The following is a 17,793-nucleotide window of genomic DNA, read 5'->3' as shown; positions in this document are numbered from 1 at the left end:
GATATCTATATAGTTTTTTTTGTCATTTGTCGAGCATATATGTATAATATATGTGTGTGTATTTTCAATTAAATTATGTAGCTTGGAGGCGGATCCAAACTATATCGGGTTCACACATTGTTTTATATGGTTTTCATTACTTTTTTATTTTTATTTTTAATTGGTTTTTATGTAATAAATTGAGTTTTCATGAGAGTAATTAACCAAGATACATCAATAACATTATATAGTTATTTCTCTTTTTTGGCAGGATGACAAGTACATCAACAATTTGGTGGTAGGTTATCTAAGTTATTGTGGTGAAACCTTGACAGCAAATTTGTCGAAGCTAGCAAGCCACCCCCTTGAGTTGTACCGCATGAGCCTGCTCAACGAAGACACGATAGTTCAAGTTACGCATCCAATCAACGAGAATAAAGTGATAGAGAATGCGGTCGAACTTAGAGAGAGTGGGATTCGCTTTAGAAGGAATGACAAATATTGCACAAGCCTGACAGAAATAAAATTTGACCCAAACACCGGCAAGCTCGAACTTCCTGTCCTCGCAATCCATGACGGGACCGAGTATCTCCTTCTAAATATGGTTGCATATGAGCAAATCCATGTCGGCGTCGGCAATGAGATCACATCATATATCATGTTCATGAATGCATTGATCAAAACCGCAGATGATGTCAAGCTGTTGCAGGTATAAATATATATATAACTACTTAATTATGATCGTTTCAATTAATTAATAAGAATGAATTATTTTGGCTTAATTAATCAATATTGTCAAATTTGTTAACTACAAGAATCTTCTTTATTCGCAAGGATAAGAAATGAACATTGCCGAGGATATCACCATAGAATTAAATTGCTATTTCCGAAGATATTGTTATTACTGACGGAAGTATATATCCGTGATGGAACCGACATTGTTAAGCAAGTTTATTCTCGCTGATAGAACCAATTCTTGTAGTTAACTGTCTTAATTATTGATTGATTGTGCTCCACAGAGGAAAAAGATCATCACCAATTCTCTAGGAAGTCACAAGGACGTGGCCGAACTGTTCAACAGACTGCCAAAGGAGGCGGCACACGACCCGAACGATGCGCTCAACAAGGTAAGGTCTGAGTTGACCAAGTACCATGAGAATAAAGGGAACCGGTGGCTGGCCAATCTACGGCATCAGTACTTGCATAGTCCATGGAAGGTGATTTCCATTGTTGCGGCATCGCTTATTATTTTGCTCACCTTCATCCAATCGCTATACTCCGTTTTAACCTTCCATCTCCGTTAAAACATCTCCGAAAATGACGTAAAACTTGAACGATCGATCGATCCATTATATATAATTGCCTCTTATGCATTTCTTCTATTTTAATCAATGAAATATAGAGGCATCGACCTCTGCATTTCTTCTTCAAAAAAAAAAAATAATTGCCTCTTATGCATGCTATATGGATTTTGATATTATATTGTATGAGTAATTAAGTTATGTGTGTGCTTGTAATTGATTAATTGTCCACCTTGCTCTATATATTTTGTGATATTTTTGTATTATTTTGTTATTATGTGTGTGTTTCAAATTGACTGTTTCCCTTGCTATACATAATCAGTGATGTTGTGCAAATTTAAAATCTTCAAATTGACCACCACATTTTTCAGGCCAATGTGAAAATTGCAGCTGAGAAAAATGGTGCTAGCTATAAGTAGAAACCATATATGCATCTTAATTATAAAAAAAAAATATATATATATATATATACATGCAGTGCTAAAAACAGTACATTCAAAATTAGTACGACCATATATATATATAGATACTAATACTATTGATATAGATACTAATAAAGAATAGCCATTTTTAGATTCTTCTAAAAATTACCCTTAGCTAATTTTGTACTATATAATTACGATATATATATACTTTTATATGTCACCTCTCAGCTCTCTCTCTCTCTATATATATATATATATTCCATCTCAAATCCTTTTTCCTTTCAGTATATTACAATATAATATTTTTTTTCAAGTCAAGCGGCTCCTCAAACCTCCAAGGTATTGCTATCTTTTTTCTTTTCTTTTTTTTCCTTTTTCTTTGTTTTTAATTTTTGTTTTATCTTGTATATAGTTCCAAGGTACCGACCCCTTGTACGGTACGGTTGTCCTTGTGCCTCAAAAAAATTAACTGAGATGATTATGCAGTTAATATAAATTTTAATTCCATTAAACCTCCTCAAACCTCCAAGGTATTGAACTTTAATTTCATGTCTTTATGTCAAGGGTGAGTAGTACTTGTACCAGTTCTGAGACAAACCAACCTGTGCAACCTCTATTATGTGAATTAATGCCAACTAAATTCTTGCTTCTTAATTGGTTGATATATTTGTTTATTTTGATATCTTAATGAGATGTAGCAAATTATATCAATGGTGTTTCAACTTTTTTCGTTATTAGAAGTGCCAAATATATCCATACTCTTCTACTTTTTAGGAAATTTTATTTGTTAACATTTTTCTCTATATATTTTTCAATATACAATATTAATTTTCTTTTATGAATTAGATAATTGGCATTTTATTTGAGAGAGAAATTGATGGACGGCTTGAGAAATCCCAACCTCTCTTCCATCTGGTCACATAATAACAACACCTCTGACAAAATCTGTAATGAGTCTGGACTGGACTCTCCAGTTCTCATACCAAATGGTGAAAATGCCATGCTCTCGGCATCCTTCCTAGTCAACAATAATGGAGGAACCGATGCTGGTCAATTGACCAATTTGCCCCTGCCTCCTCGTGCATGCCCCGAACCGTTTTCATCTAATCCAACTATTTGGGTTCATTCCTCTATTAAGGTACCTAATTCTGTGTTCATAGAAAAATAAATAACATAATGTTATTTGGGGCTGTTTTAATGTTTTCTTTTGCCATGTTTTGCCATAGACTGAGACTACTGAGTTGTGCTCAGACATCCATCAGTTGAACCAATTATCAGCAAGCACTAGTGGAAAATATGGAATCAAGATCGGTTATATACACATATCAGTATCGGAATCCAACCGATCCTGTTGAAGGCGATACTGATACTATCAGGATCGGTTTTATATTTTTTAAAGAACCGATCCAAATAGAAACTATTAGGATCGGTTTTTTAACAAAACCGATCTTAATAGTTGTTATCTAGATCGGTTTTTGACTAAGAACCGATCCAGATACGTACTATCAAGATCGGTTTTTATATAAAAACCGATCTTGATAGTACGTATCTGGATCGGTTTTTATATAAAAACCGATCTTGATAGTTTTTATATAAAAACCGATCTTGATAGTTTTTATATAAAAACCGATCTTGATAGTTTTTATATAAAAACCGATCTTGATAGTTTTTATATAAAAACCGATCTTGATAGTTTTTATATAAAAACCGATCTTGATAGTTTTTATATAAAAACCGATCTTGATAGTTTTTTCGAATTTTTTTTTTAATTAAAAATTACATATCAAGATCGGTTTTTATATAAAAACCGATCTTGATAGTACGTATCTGGATCGGTTTTTATATAAAAACCGATCTTAATAGTATTTTCGATTTTTTTTTAAATTACATATCTAGATCGGTTTTTGAATAAAAACCGATCCAGATACGTACTATCAAGATCGGTTTTTATATAAAACCGATCCTGATGTTTTATTGAAGCTAAAAAAATATTTTTATTTATTTGACCAGCTTCCATATATATTTTGCTGGCCAGCATCCTAATTTTTTTTTTTTTGCACAGTAAGAAGCAATAATCAATTAAATATCATATACACATTCTAAATTAATTATTATACACATCTTAAACTATTACAAAAAAATCATGTACTTCATACAAAGTTTTGTGAAGCATTACATATTATAACAAGAAATTTAAATCCAAAAAAAAATTAATTAACAAACATAAAAGTGACTAATTGGGCTATTTCTTCAATTAACACACATTTATGCAATATACACATTTATGCAATTAATGTAAAGCACAACAATAAAAAAAATCAATAATTACCTCTTTTGCAATCACATCACTTGAGATTAAAAAAGACCCTAAAAACAAAAACAAAGGTAACAATTAGATGGAAAAACATTTTTCAATAAAAAATACAAAAAAATGTGTTTTAAAAGTATAATAATGAGAAAATTAGATAAAGTTAATACCGTGATAGTTGATCGGCCGGATGATTAAGTAACTTGAGAGAGATGTCCTCAAAACTGTAAAACAATATACAAACACCATTAATTAATTTTTGAAACAATAAAAAAAAATTAAAAACTGGCACAATTGAGCCGGAGGTGCGAGAGGCTCGGATTTGAGAGGAAGAGACGGAGAGAAAGAGAGAGAGAGACACGGAGGAGAGGGAGAGATGGAGACAGAGAGAGAGAGACAGAGTACTGAGAATTTGAGAGAGAGATATGGAGACAGAGACAGAGACGCTAAATTGAAAATGAGAGGCGCGAAATGAAAATAAGAAGAACCCTAGCTAAGCTGGTTATATAGGAAGTTATCATTAGGATCGGTTGTTTATAAAGAACCGATCCTAATAGTATCAGGATCGGTTTTTATAAAAAAACCGATCCTGATACTAATTTTTTTGAAAAAAATAGTATCAGGATCGGTTTTTTATTATAAAAAACCGATCCTGATAGTATATGGATCGGTTTTTTTATTATTTTTAGCAATAAAACCGATCCAGATAGTTTTTTTCTTTTATTTGGAAAATCTTTTCATATGGTTATGTTTAAATAAATATAAAAAATTACATATTAGAAATATAAATTAATTATTTAATAGAAATTTTATTTAATTTTCAAATTCTACTTAAATAATATTAAACAGCAGATAGGTACTATTTGACATTGATATTTCATTAATGTAATTTTGATGAAAATTAATGTAATTTATATTATTAAAATTTATGTGATAATATAATTAATTATTTGACATTGATATTTCATTTTGAAGTCATTTTGACTATTGAATTGTTTTATACAATCATGCATGATGCATCAATGACTTGTGTCATATAATAATATACATAGGACTTGAACGTTCAAGTATGAATTTAATTAGTTTTTTTTTTTGAGAAAATTGAAAATTCAGGATATAAAATTGCTGATCTAGCTGACATTACTACTGATAACACATTATATTGAACAATATAACTTGAACTTTGTTGTATATTTAATTTTGGTGCATTGATTATTCTTTCGGTTGAAGTTGAACTGGTACAAAATAAACCCTAAACTTTACACTTTCGGACGTGAAAACACTATTCTAATTTGGAGCAAGATTAAGAGCATAGTTAGGCAGTCCCAAAATATGGCATGATTTAGAACCGAAAGAAGGGGGCATTAGATGCCTCACCTACTATTCATAGCATTTAATTAATATACATGCACAATCAAAGTCATTAATTAATCAAAGTTCTTAATCAATTTTGATATGCATGCAACTGTATAATAAGGCGTTGACCCCCCCATGTAAGAAGTCATTAATTAAATTTCTCAATGAAAATCATTAAACTGCACTAGCTAGGTTTGATTTGAGAGCTTTGATTCTCACCTTATGCTCAAGAAAAATATTTGGAGCAATTTGAAAAACAAAATTTTGTTAATAAAGAAAACTTATATAACTTATCAACTATATATATTAAAATTTTAAATCAGTTAATATATGATAATGAGTTTTTTGAATTAAAAAATAACTATCATCAAATTTAGTACATATGTCTATATTAAATTAGTTCGAAAATTTATATTCAACTATTAATTTGTTGTATGGTTGTATATAGCATTAATTAATTAATAGCATACATTAATATGATCTCTTGTCGTTAATCAGCAGAGGGTTTAAGTAAATTTTCAACTGAGTTTAAATTCTGAAGTCAATTTTAATAAATTCTGAAGTCAATTTTCAACTGAGTTTTCATTAATTTGTTCCTTATTAATTTGTGTTCTAGTTTTAATTCATGCAATTAAGATCACACCAAAAATATAAATTATAATTATGAAAGTTAATAATGGTATATACTTTTTTATAGGGTTTAAGTATAATTATTTATTTCAAAAGATTACATGTATAACATAAAAAAATATAGACCAAATAAAAGTACTTGATTATATAGAAAAAAAAAAATGGAGGGGTAAACATTATAAATGAAAACAAGGCTTATAATTTTAGCTGCATTTGTTGAACGGGTTCATAATTTGTTGTATGATTGTATAGCTCTAATTGCATACAATTGATCTATTATTGTTAATCAGCAGAGTGTGTGTGTGTGTGTGTTTGTGTGTTAAGAAACTATTATAAGTCATGATTACTCTTCACATCGATCTTGCTGAGATATGACAAAATTTACTATGTAATTAGTTAAAACAAATTATAGAAAAAAAAAAAAAAAAGTAAACCAGTTAGCTTGTCATGTACTGGGGCTTCCAGGAAACAATAAATCAAACAGTCCATCTGTGCATGGAAGATATTTCTATTTTCAAATAAAGAGAAGCATATCCTTTGTCTTTATATGAGAAACATCACTGTGGTAAACCCCACTCATATTGATGGTCTATCAACCATCAAACGGCTATCATTTTTTTTTTTTTCTGTTTGGTAATGCATGTACACGGATAAATATTAAGAAAAATGTGAAAAATATAAAAATTATTTATTTGTGTTTGTATGGCCAAATCAATTCTACCATGATCACATAAATTTTAATAATATAAATTACATTAATTTTCATCAAAATTACATTAATATTATTTAAGTAGAATTTGAAAATTAAATAAAATTTCTATTAAATAATTAACTTATATTTCTAATATGTAATTTTTTATATTTATTTAAACATAACCATATGAAAAGATTTTCCAAATAAAAGAAAAAAACTATCTGGATCGGTTTTATTGCTAAAAACCGATCTAGATACTATCAGGATCGGTTTTATTGCTAAAAACCGATCTAGATACTATCAGGATCGGTTTTTAGAAATAAAACCGATCCTGATACAATTTTTTTTTTCAAAGTTGGTTCTGCAAAAAAAAAAAAAAAAAAAAAAATCAGGGTCGGTTTTTTATAAAAAACCGATCCTAATAGTATCAGGATCGGTTTTTTATAAAAAACCGACCCTGATTTTTTTTTTTTTTTTTTTTGCAAAACCAACTTTGAAAATAAAAAATTGTATCAGGATCGGTTTTTTTATAAAACCGATCCTGATAGTTCACAAATTAGGATTGGTTGACTAAAAAACCCGATCTAACTAGTTTTTAGGATCGGTTTTTTTCAGAAAACCGATCTAGATAGGTATTAGTATCGGTTGTTTCATATAACCGATCCAGATAGGCCGATCCTGATTCATGTTTTTCCACTAGTGAAGTCAAGCTCATGCAAATCTAGTTGCTACAAATGCAAATGCCGGTTTTGATGGAACTTTCATACCACGTGTCAGGATCCTCCACGGCATGGCTACTGATCCCCACAGCATTGCTGAGAGAGTAAGTTACTGTTATACCAGTTATACTGGTACCCATACCGAGTCTGGCAAAAATGTACCATTATATATATTGACCAATTGTTATTTAGTGGATTTGTTGTGTTTTTAATTTATGCTTCTTTTTCTAAGAAAATGGATTTATTTAGTGTTTTCTGGATCATTTTGAAATAATAACAATTTATTTAGGGTACCTAATTATGTGTTCGATCATACAAAATAAATAATTTAATGTTATATTTTAGACTGTTTTTAATGTTTTAATTTGCCTTGTTTTGCCATAGACTGAGACTACTGAGTTGTGCTCAGACATCCATCAGTTGAACCAATTAACGGCAAGTCAAGTTCATGCAAATCTAGTTACTACAAATGAAAATACTGGTTTTGATGGAACTTTCATGCCACGTGTCAGAGCCCGTCGAGGCATGGCTACTGATCCCCACAGCATTGCTAAGAGAGTAAGTTACTGTTATACCAGTTGTACTGGTACCCATACCGAGTCTGGCAAAAATGTACCTTTAATATTATAGATATTGACCAATTATTATTTAGCTGTATTTTTATATCATTTTGGAAAAAAAAAAATAACAAGTGGTGAAAACAATGAAATACAGCATAGGAGAGAGGATATCAGAAAGGATGCACAATCTTCATGATCTCGTACCGAACTCAAACAAGGTAATAATAGCACAAAATAATTTCAACAACTAATTTTAATATTTTTATATATATTTTTGTACATTATAGTTAAACTGAATTGTTATTTAGCTTTTACCAGAATTGTTTAATCTTTAAATTATCTTATGAACAGACATATAGGGTAACCATGCTCGATGAGGTTATCGACTATGTCAAGTTCCTTAAGCTTCAAATCAAGGTATGTGACTAAAAGAAAAATAAAAAAATGAGGTGCTTTTCAAAAAAATGTTAACTAAACAAAAATTTATCTTATTAATTAAAAATGCCAAGAAAAACCTTTTTTTTGAGGAAAAAAACTGAGAAAGACATGTTCTGTTAAATCTTAACAAAAGTATATATTGCTTTAGTTCACCTTTACAATAGTATATATACCCTCCATCCAGTTTCATACAATCTATATATTATTGGCAATATATCATCAATAAACAAATAATAATGTATATATATCCATCATATATTGCAGGAGCCAAATAGCATTTCGTCATCGGTTTCTGAGGGACTCACTTCCAGTGAGATGGAGGAGCACTTGTGTCTCATGCCTATTGAACTTGCATCTGCTATATCTACCCAAAAGGGGACCCACATGGCAGCCGTACGAGGCAAAATTTCAACAATATTTCTTCTTCTTTGTACAATGATGTGAGAAGAAATTAGTATTAATTTGTACATTTTTGTTTCTTTTTTTTTGTTAAAAGGTTAAAATATTTGTATGTTTGGAATTGAGTATTGAAAAAAGAGAAGCTATGTGTGTAGTATATGTAAAGTTCATTGCTTGTAGTAGCAAGTAGTTGTATTGTTTTTCCACCTTGGTTTTGGATGTGTGAAGAAATCCTTTAAAATTCAGGTTCAAAATTTTAAATTTACTGACTTTAAATGACCAATTCAATATTTAAACATACTGATGTGGCCAAAAGTTTTGAAATTAAGTAGACCATCTATGCATGTCTAATTGGATAATTTTAGTTTTTAATCTTTTTAAAAAAAAAATAGAAATAACTAAAAACCGTGGGTAGACGGATCGGTTTAAGTTAGTTTTTATACTATTTTTGAAATCGGATTGAAAGAAATATTGACCAAATTTGAGAAGAAAATAACTAATTTTATTAATTTCTGATACTATTTCAATTTAGAGAACTATCACTACTAGAATAATCGTTTATTGCATGACAACGAAAATGGCTTGTTGCATGGCCTTTGGTATGCAACAAGCCTCGAAATGGCTTTTTGCATGGCCTTAGGCATGCAAGTGTAACCATGCAAATGCCTTCCATACAAATAGTCAGTATTTACAAGGGCAGTCATGCAAAAAGTCTGTTACATGAGACTTGTCATGCAAGAACTGATGAGTAAACTGGGTGTAAAGCTGAATATGAGCACAACTTATCATCCTCAAACTGATGGGCAGACGAAAAGGGTTAACCAATGTTTGGAATCGTATTTGAGGAGTATGGTGTTCGATAAACAGAAAGATTGGGGAAAATACCTATCACTGGCTGAGTGGTGGTATAATACCACTTTCCATCATTCCACCAAGTTGTCGCCTTTTGAAACCCTGTATGGATATCAGCCGCCGCAATTGTGGATGGACAGTGTACCTAAGAGTCAGGTAGAGTCGGTAAATGCTTTTATGCAAGATCGACAAAATACAGCCAAGAAAGAATGAAATTTTATGCTGACAAGCACTGTACTGAGCGGAAGTTTGTAGTAGGAGATTGGGTGTATCTCAAGATACAGCCATAGAAATAGAAAACAATTGTAGGAGTTGGTAATCAAAAGCTTAATCCAAAATTCTTTGGGCCATTTGAGATATTACAGAAAATTGAAAATTGTGCTTACCGTCTCAATCTACCTGATGGTTCAACAATCCACCCCGTTTTTCATGTTTCTTTGTTGAAGGCTAGAATTGGGAGTGATCAAGTCATATCACAGGCATTACCACTGTTTGAAACCCAAACCGAAACCTTATAGCTTCCTCAGAAAATTCTCGCAAGAAGGATGATTAAAAGGAACAATGTAGCTTGTGCTCAAGTGCTCATTCACTGGAAAGGTGATGAAGAAGACAATGCCACTTGGGTGGATTATGCTGAAATAACAAGATAATACCCAGATTTCATTCTCGAGGTTGAGAAACAGCTCAAGGAGGGGGGATTGTCAGATACCGGGCTCAATTTGTGTATTACCGAGTCTAATTTTGACATTGTAAAAGCTCGGAATGAAGGAAAGGATCAGCCGGACATAGAGGGCAACGCTCATTTAAAAGAGTTGTCGCTGAGAAACGGGGTCCGCTCTATTTAAAACAAAATGACCGCGAAATAGAGAAAGGCGCTGACAAGAGGGTCCAAGCGTCAGAAACAGTAGAGTTAGTTGAGTCATTGATGAATAAGCATTAGGAAGCCACGTTGGCGCTGAGTTGTCAGCTTGTGACGCAATTGAATCAATTTTTTTTCGTAGAAATCTGTAATTCTTCTTTCTTTCGCATCGCCTATATAAGGCCAATGCTTGTAACAGACTATCGTGTGAAATATAATCCCAATTTTGTGTCAATTTCTCTTATCGTCCTTTTACCATTGGTCTGAGCTCAAGCTCAGATCTTGATCGCTCGTTCAAGTAGCTATTCATTGGCTCAATTGCGACTGAAATTGAGGTTCTCATATCGCGTATCTGACAGAAACACTCTATAATCCTCCAAATGAAGAATGGACTAATGGTGAAAATGAAGAAGAGAAATTAATGTTGTGTAATCAAATGCACCTTGGAGTTGTGTTCTAATTTAATTTCCAAAGGAAAGGGAAATAATGTTAATTATGTGTATGCATGGATCTGGATTTTATAATCCAATGTATAAGATCCATCTATGTATGAATACTTTATGGATAAGATCCATCTATTTATGCAAATTGTGCTATTAATAAAGGAAGGCGGCATTTAATATATTAGCAATGCAAATAAATGGGTGATCATGTTTTTTTTTTATATATATATAAATATCACAATTAAGGAATGCAAACTTTTCTTTTACTTATAATTCATGATTAAAGTATAAAAGTTATAAAATTGCATTCCTCAATTGTGGTGTCTATAGCCAGTAATTTTTATTGCGGGAAATTCCATGTATATTTCTCAAAATTGTATTTTCAAAGTTCAAAAAGAAAAAACAATAAATTGGATAAATATGAGAGTTTTTAAAATTTAGAAAGGTAAATAGGATATTATAATTTTTAGAAGGAAAAAAATTTAAGTGGTATACTTAAAATTCCTCTTCATAGCGAATGCATTAAATATGTTCTTCAATGATAACACCATTAATTTTAAGCAAAAACATAGCATTACGAACCGAATCACCTGCCCCTCTTAGAGCAAGAAATTCCTGTCCCTAAAGTCATTGATACGTGGATCCAAAATAGATTTTGATATTTAAATATTGGATATAGTTTTGCCTTAAAACTCACTTCGAACTCACGTGTCAATGACTTTAAGGAAAAAAATTTCATGTCCACAGAGAAGCAGAAGATTCGGTTTCTAGTATTACGTACCTAGCTAGAGCTCGGTTTGCTACGGTTAATTTTCTAGTTATTCTTCTAAACTTCTTTAATTTATATTTATTTTTACATTTTTTATTATATCTAATATAATTTTTAAGTTTGTTTATCTTTTTCGATTTATCCATAGAGAGGTCATTATCCACAATTAAATATTTTTAGAATATATTTTTTTTCTCATTTTATCACTTCTCCTTTGTTTCATCCAGATTTTGAACCTATAATTAACTTGTCACCTAAGAAACATGTGTCTTTGTTACGAAACCAAATGCTACTTCTTCAACCAAAATACACTTATTAGGTAATCTATAATAATGATTTAGTTCGCTCGAACAGAAGAATTATGCTTTTACTACAAAATTATTTCACTTAATTTTACCTTTTATTTGTTGAGTTGCACGAACTCAAAAGGCTTTAAAATAATAATAAAAATGTATTGAATGTAGATATATATGGATTTTACCGAAATTTTTATTTGTAACATAATAAAAATAAAATAAAATAAAACACCCACGTTTGGTCATAATTCGACAAATATCTAGACTACTAGGCCATTATGCGACCTCAAATACTAGGGTCTGCACAGGCGTTCGGTGGCCCCAACCTGAGCCATGAAGAAATAGGATACTTGATCTTTTCCAATATATCAGAAGCACAACACTTCATTCCAGTTTTTTTCATCTTTAATTACTTGCTTTAGAAATTAAGACTAGGCTAGTTACATTGCTGTCACAACTGTACCATACTGATACTGATTTTGTTTCATTTTTTTTATTTCAATTCATTTAGCAGATGTCAAAAAGTTTATCATCACTCAAAATAAGACAATCAATTGTTCTGATTGTCAAATTAGTCAATTGCAATGAATCATATATAACTCTATTATTATGAGGTTTTGCCGTATGCTGGTTCGAAGCAAATGGAAGATGTATTTTGTCTGATTGAACCTAATTGGAATGAAGCAAATGGAAGATGCATAGATGCAAATCCACATAAAAAACATGCATGCTCATATAGCAAGTCTGTGCCTGTGCTATCTAGGGGGGACTACACACATAAATAAATAAACTTGCAATAGCAAAGATTATAAGGACGTGCTTTGCTCTTTTATTTTTCAACGTTAATTAATTAAAAATATAAAGCCCGTTAAAGGAGAAAGGCCCATAATTCTTCGCTAGGTATCAAGGAGAAAGGTATCATTTTAGGTATATTGGAGCGAGTATAGATAGCATCACCTTTTTATTTTGTTGATAAAAAGGAAAATTGCCGTTTCATTACTAATGAAACAATAAGTTACAATCCATCTAGGAGCTGCTCAAAATATTAATATTTTGTTTCTTCACTACATCATACCATCGCCAATATAACAATTACGAGTTGTTAATGAACTGAATTTGAGCGAGTTGAGATATGCTCGTACTCGGTTCATTAAATTAATGAGCAGGTCAACTTGAATTGAGAAAACAATATTGAGTTAACTGTTCTCATGCTCAATTTATTAACAACCTGACTCATTAACTCGTTAACTGTGCTCATGCTCAACTTATTAATATTGAGTTAACTCTTGCTTATCAGAAGGTTTTAGAAGATTTTATTGTATTGGGTTGGTTTAAATTACACTGTTACTGAGTACCTTGAACTGGTACTGAGGACTGCTTGGGATGGTTATAAGAAATATCTTTAATCTTTCATGTAAAAAGTCGGTCAATTTTTTTTAGTTATTATTATTTTATTTATTATGAATGTAGCTATGGAGTTATATCGATCTTAATCTTCATATAAATTTAGTGAAATTGTAGTCTTTTTTAATTTAGTGAAATTGAACTGGTACTGTATTTCATTTCTTGGATTGAAATTGTAGTCTTTTTTAATTTGTTTTTTATTTCCTCAGTTTCTTCACAACTCATCAAGCCAAATATATATTTAGTGAGATAAGAAAACACTTCACAATTCAACAAAATAAATAAAACAACATAGAAAAACAATTACTATTAAAGGAAATATTGAACAACACAAAATATAAATGAACACAGAGTTGGGTCAATATTATTTGGCAAAAATCAAACAATCTCAGATGATATTCAAGCAAATCAAACATAAATATAAGGGAAGATACTAATGAAGCATCTCAATAAACATGAAATGCTATCAGCGATTCTTCCCAAAATCAATTTTGGCCTCCCATGAATCAGAAAAACAACTTTTATAAATTTGTGTTAGTCTGGGATTATGAAGGCCTTTGACCAGTAAAATTTTGTTCTTTGGTAGGGGTATATGTGAAAAAAACCCAACAAATCAAATGTAAGGGAAGATACTAACGAAACACCTCCATTGATTTTTTATTTTTTTTTCAAAATAAAAAAGGTGTTATCAGCGAAACATCCCAAATTTTGCATTGGCCTTCTATGAATCAGAAAAACTACTATTAAGAAGTTATCTGGGATTAATGAAGGCCTCAAACATTTCTTCTCAACCAACAAATCACAAATTCAAATAGTAAATGAAACAAAATCAATTCGACCAATCCAAGGTACCCAACAATTTCTTTCAAACACTTTTGGTCCTGAAATTAAAGGAACCAAGAAAAGATGAAAGAGAAGAGATGGAGAGGAGATTTGAAGGAGAGACTGCGGCTGCAGGGAGGCAGGGTTTCTATTTCTATTTCTATTTAGAGAAAGATGAGAAAGAAATGGGCTTTTGGGCCGGATGGGTTGGGCTTGGGCCCTGGCCCATTTTTTTACTTTTAACTTTTTTTTTTCAAACGAAGAAGATAAATCATTGTAGGCAGCTTTCTCTTTTGAGTTCCTTCTCTGTTGTACTTGTTCCCTCATAAAAAGAAATAATTATATCATGACTAAAGTGTTAAGTATATATATAAATTAAAAGCATTCATTCTTCCCTTGTCTCCAAAGCAAGGCAACTGTGCAATGCTTCTTTAATGGGTCTACCTCTCTTAACCATCAATGTGTGTGTGTGTGTGTCTATATATATATATATATATATATATATATGCTAAGGAAGTATATTGATCATATAATTAATTTGCAAGCATGGTCTCTTCTCTCAAGACACAAGCATCAATGGATGGACCAGAGATATGTATCGACACACTTCCACCTGATTTGTTTGAGTGGGTCATTGACATGGATGCCGCTGCCAAGGAGGTTCAAATTAACATCTATTACAATTTTATAATCCAATTAATTAATTCCTCATGCTATTTTTTAAATAATCAAAGTTCTAGCTAGCTAATTATAAATATAGTTCATATTAAATAATATAAGTATATAGTATATACTAAAAAACAGGCAATCAGCATGATGTATATATGTATTAAAGTAACTAAACTGTTTTTGCTCTTTATATATCAACAAGGTTGACATCTCTAAAGAAGAGGCAGCTTGGAATAAACCATCGATCTACCGTGTAACCAACTTCGCCAGGTCTCACAATCCGAATGCATTTACACCTCAGGTTCACCTCATTATACAGCTTATATACAATATCACAAAGTATATATACAAAATGAATCTAGAGTTTCATATTTTGAAATATATAGGTGATATCTTTCGGACCATTCCACCACGGTTCAGAGCTCCTAAAGGCAACTGAAGTGGCCAAACACCGAGCTCTTGCGCATTTCCTGAACCGAGCAGGGAAGCAATCGGAACCCTTTGTAAGCAAGCTCCGATCAATTTTGAAACAATTACAAGATTCATACCAGGCACGCATATATGCTCCTTTTATAGTACCTATCTTATGAATAATTAATAATGAAAATTTGCAAGGTTTTTTATGTGTGCAAATTAAATTGGTAATTGACTTTGACAGGGCCTAGATAAAGAGTGGAAAGAGAACCCGTATGAGTTTCTTAAGATGATGTTACTCGATGGATGCTTCATGATCGAGGTGCTACGCATGAATGAACGCTCAGATGATAATGCAACTTCCTCAAAAAAAAAAGATGATTATGCAACTAGCGATCCTGTTTTCAGTTCACGGATGAATCCTTTGCGCAAGCCGTACATAAAACGAGACATGCTTTTGTTAGAGAACCAGCTTCCTTTGTTGGTGCTCAAGGCACTGCTCGAGGTTGAAAAGCGTGGACGAACCGTAAGCTAAACTCAATTCAAATTATGTGTGTATTTTCAAATTAAGACTACTGATCAGGTGCGGATCGAGTAAGAAGGAATGGGGGTCAATTAACCTCATTCATTTTCAAATTTATGTGCTCTTACATGGTATGTGCACCGTAAAATTAACCCCCACACATGAAACCTTTTATATGTTTGAACCCCATAGTTTGAAACTCTGACTCCGCCTATACTAGTCATGATGCAATGGAATTATATCTTAATTATATGATTGCTTATGATCAGAGCACCCAGTTTTGGGAGACCTTTTTAAGCTTTACTAATGAGGAACAAATTAATATTGTATTAATTTTGTAGAAAATTTTAACTTTAGTAGTATCAATCCAAGTTATGAGGTATTGAATAGCAATTAGCCTATTCAAAATATATAGTCATCTACTTTTATTTTTTTTTATTTTTGCATTGTTTTATTTGGTTTTCATGAGAGAAATTAACCAGGATACAGCAATAACATTGTATAGTTACTTTTAGCAGGATGACGAGTACATCAACTGTTTGGTGCTAAGATATTGCGGAGAAAACTTGAAAGCAAATCTGTCAACACTAGCAAGCCACCCCCTTGAGTTGTACCGCATGAGCATGCTCCATAAAGACTCGCCCCCAATCAACGAGACTAAAGTGACCGAGCATAATTTGATAGAGAATGCGGTTGAGCTTTGGGAGAGTGGGGTCCGCTTCAGGTGCAAGGATAGCAGTCATGCAAGCCTGAGGGACATCAACTTTGACCACAACACCGGCAAGCTCGAACTTCCTGTCCTACAAGTCCATGACGGGACCGAGCATCTCCTCCTAAATATGGTTGCGTATGAGCAAATCCATGTTGGCACCGGCAATGAGATCACGTCATATGTCATGTTCATGGATGCATTAATCGACACTGCAGATGATGTCAAGCTGTTGCAGGTATATATATATATAAATACCGGTCTTCTCAATTAAGTAACACTACAAGAATCTTTTGGTTTAATTTTAATTTGGACTTAATTTGTTGATTTTCTTATTAATAATTGATATTAATTGTGCTTTATAGAAGAAGAAAATCATCATCAATTCTCTGGCAAGTCACAAGGCCGTGGCCGATCTCTTCAACAAACTGTCAAAGGAGGCGGCACACGACGCCCCCAACGACGTGTTCAACAATGTAAGGTCTCAGTTGAGCAAGTACTACAAGAAGAGAAGGAACAAGTGGTGTGCCAGTCTACGGCACCAGTACTTCCATAACCCGTGGAGGGGGTTATCCATCATTGCAGCGTCGCTTGTTATTTTTCTCACCTTCGTCCAAACACTATACTCCGTTTTAACCTTCCATCTCGGAAAATGACGTACAACTTATATATATGTGTGTGTGTGTGTGCGTGCATGCTATATATACGGATTTTGATATAATTGTATTCTCAACTTATATTTGTGCATGATTGTAATTGATTATTACCCTTGCTCTGTATATTTTGTGATATATTTTGCATATTCTCCAGTTATAATGTGTGTTTCAAATTGATTGTTACCATTGCTATGCATAATTAGTGATATTGTGCAAATTTAAAATCTTCAAGTTGACCTCCCTATTTGTTTTTCTTCTAAAATATATATTCTTTAATTTGCAAAAATGAAGCAATTATATATATAGATGAGCTAAAGTGAGTTGCGAAATAAAGCGACTATTTTACTTCACATTCATATTTTGCGATTTGAAAATCCAAACGATCGATTAGAACAGCTCAACATGATCTCCATATTGAAATGTGCTTGGAGACCAAATTTTACATTTTTTGGAATTTTTTTACTATTTATTAAGCAATTTTGAAAACTGTTGTTTTGCTGTGAATAGTAAAAAAAGTAAAAATTTATGAATCATCGGATCAGCAATTTTCAAAATTGCTTAATAAATA

At 31.9% G+C, this 17,793-nt stretch overlaps 2 protein-coding genes and 2 non-coding genes across 5 annotated transcripts in view; 2 read left to right on the top strand and 2 right to left on the bottom strand.

Annotated features, from left to right (window-relative positions):
- HVA22K (HVA22-like protein K) overlaps positions 1–17,793 on the top strand; it is a 72,616-nt gene that overhangs the window by 51,915 nt on the left and 2,908 nt on the right. The gene's annotated exons all lie outside the window — the stretch shown is intronic.
- Positions 13,849–13,978, bottom strand: LOC144545393 (small nucleolar RNA snoR83). The gene has a single exon (XR_013508493.1). It is a non-coding gene; the product is annotated as a small nucleolar RNA snoR83 (small nucleolar RNA).
- Positions 14,048–14,194, bottom strand: LOC144545401 (small nucleolar RNA snoR83). Its single transcript, XR_013508501.1, has one exon. It is a non-coding gene; the product is annotated as a small nucleolar RNA snoR83 (small nucleolar RNA).
- Positions 14,801–17,225, top strand: LOC144545036 (UPF0481 protein At3g47200-like). Its single transcript, XM_078293588.1, has 6 exons — positions 14,801–14,914; positions 15,126–15,224; positions 15,310–15,498; positions 15,582–15,863; positions 16,379–16,807; positions 16,935–17,225. The coding sequence occupies exons 1-6, from the start codon at positions 14,801–14,803 to the stop codon at positions 17,223–17,225; spliced, it is 1,404 nt and encodes a 467-aa protein (XP_078149714.1).

The sequence above is a fragment of the Carex rostrata genome, chromosome 27 (assembly GCF_964058835.1).
Source record: "Carex rostrata chromosome 27, lpCarRost1.2, whole genome shotgun sequence".
Classification (NCBI taxonomy): domain Eukaryota; kingdom Viridiplantae; phylum Streptophyta; class Magnoliopsida; order Poales; family Cyperaceae; genus Carex; species Carex rostrata.
Note: the sequence above shows the minus strand (reverse complement) of the source record. Positions and strands in the feature narration are given on the sequence as shown.

Coding starts and splice junctions, on each gene's coding strand:
- LOC144545036 (XM_078293588.1), top strand. CDS start 14,801: ATGGTCTCTTCTCTCAAGACACAAGCATCAATGGATGGACCAGAGATA. Junction 15,225..15,309: donor CGAATGCATTTACACCTCAG/GTTCACCTCATT, acceptor TGAAATATATAG/GTGATATCTTTCGGACCATT. Junction 16,808..16,934: donor ATGATGTCAAGCTGTTGCAG/GTATATATATAT, acceptor TGTGCTTTATAG/AAGAAGAAAATCATCATCAA.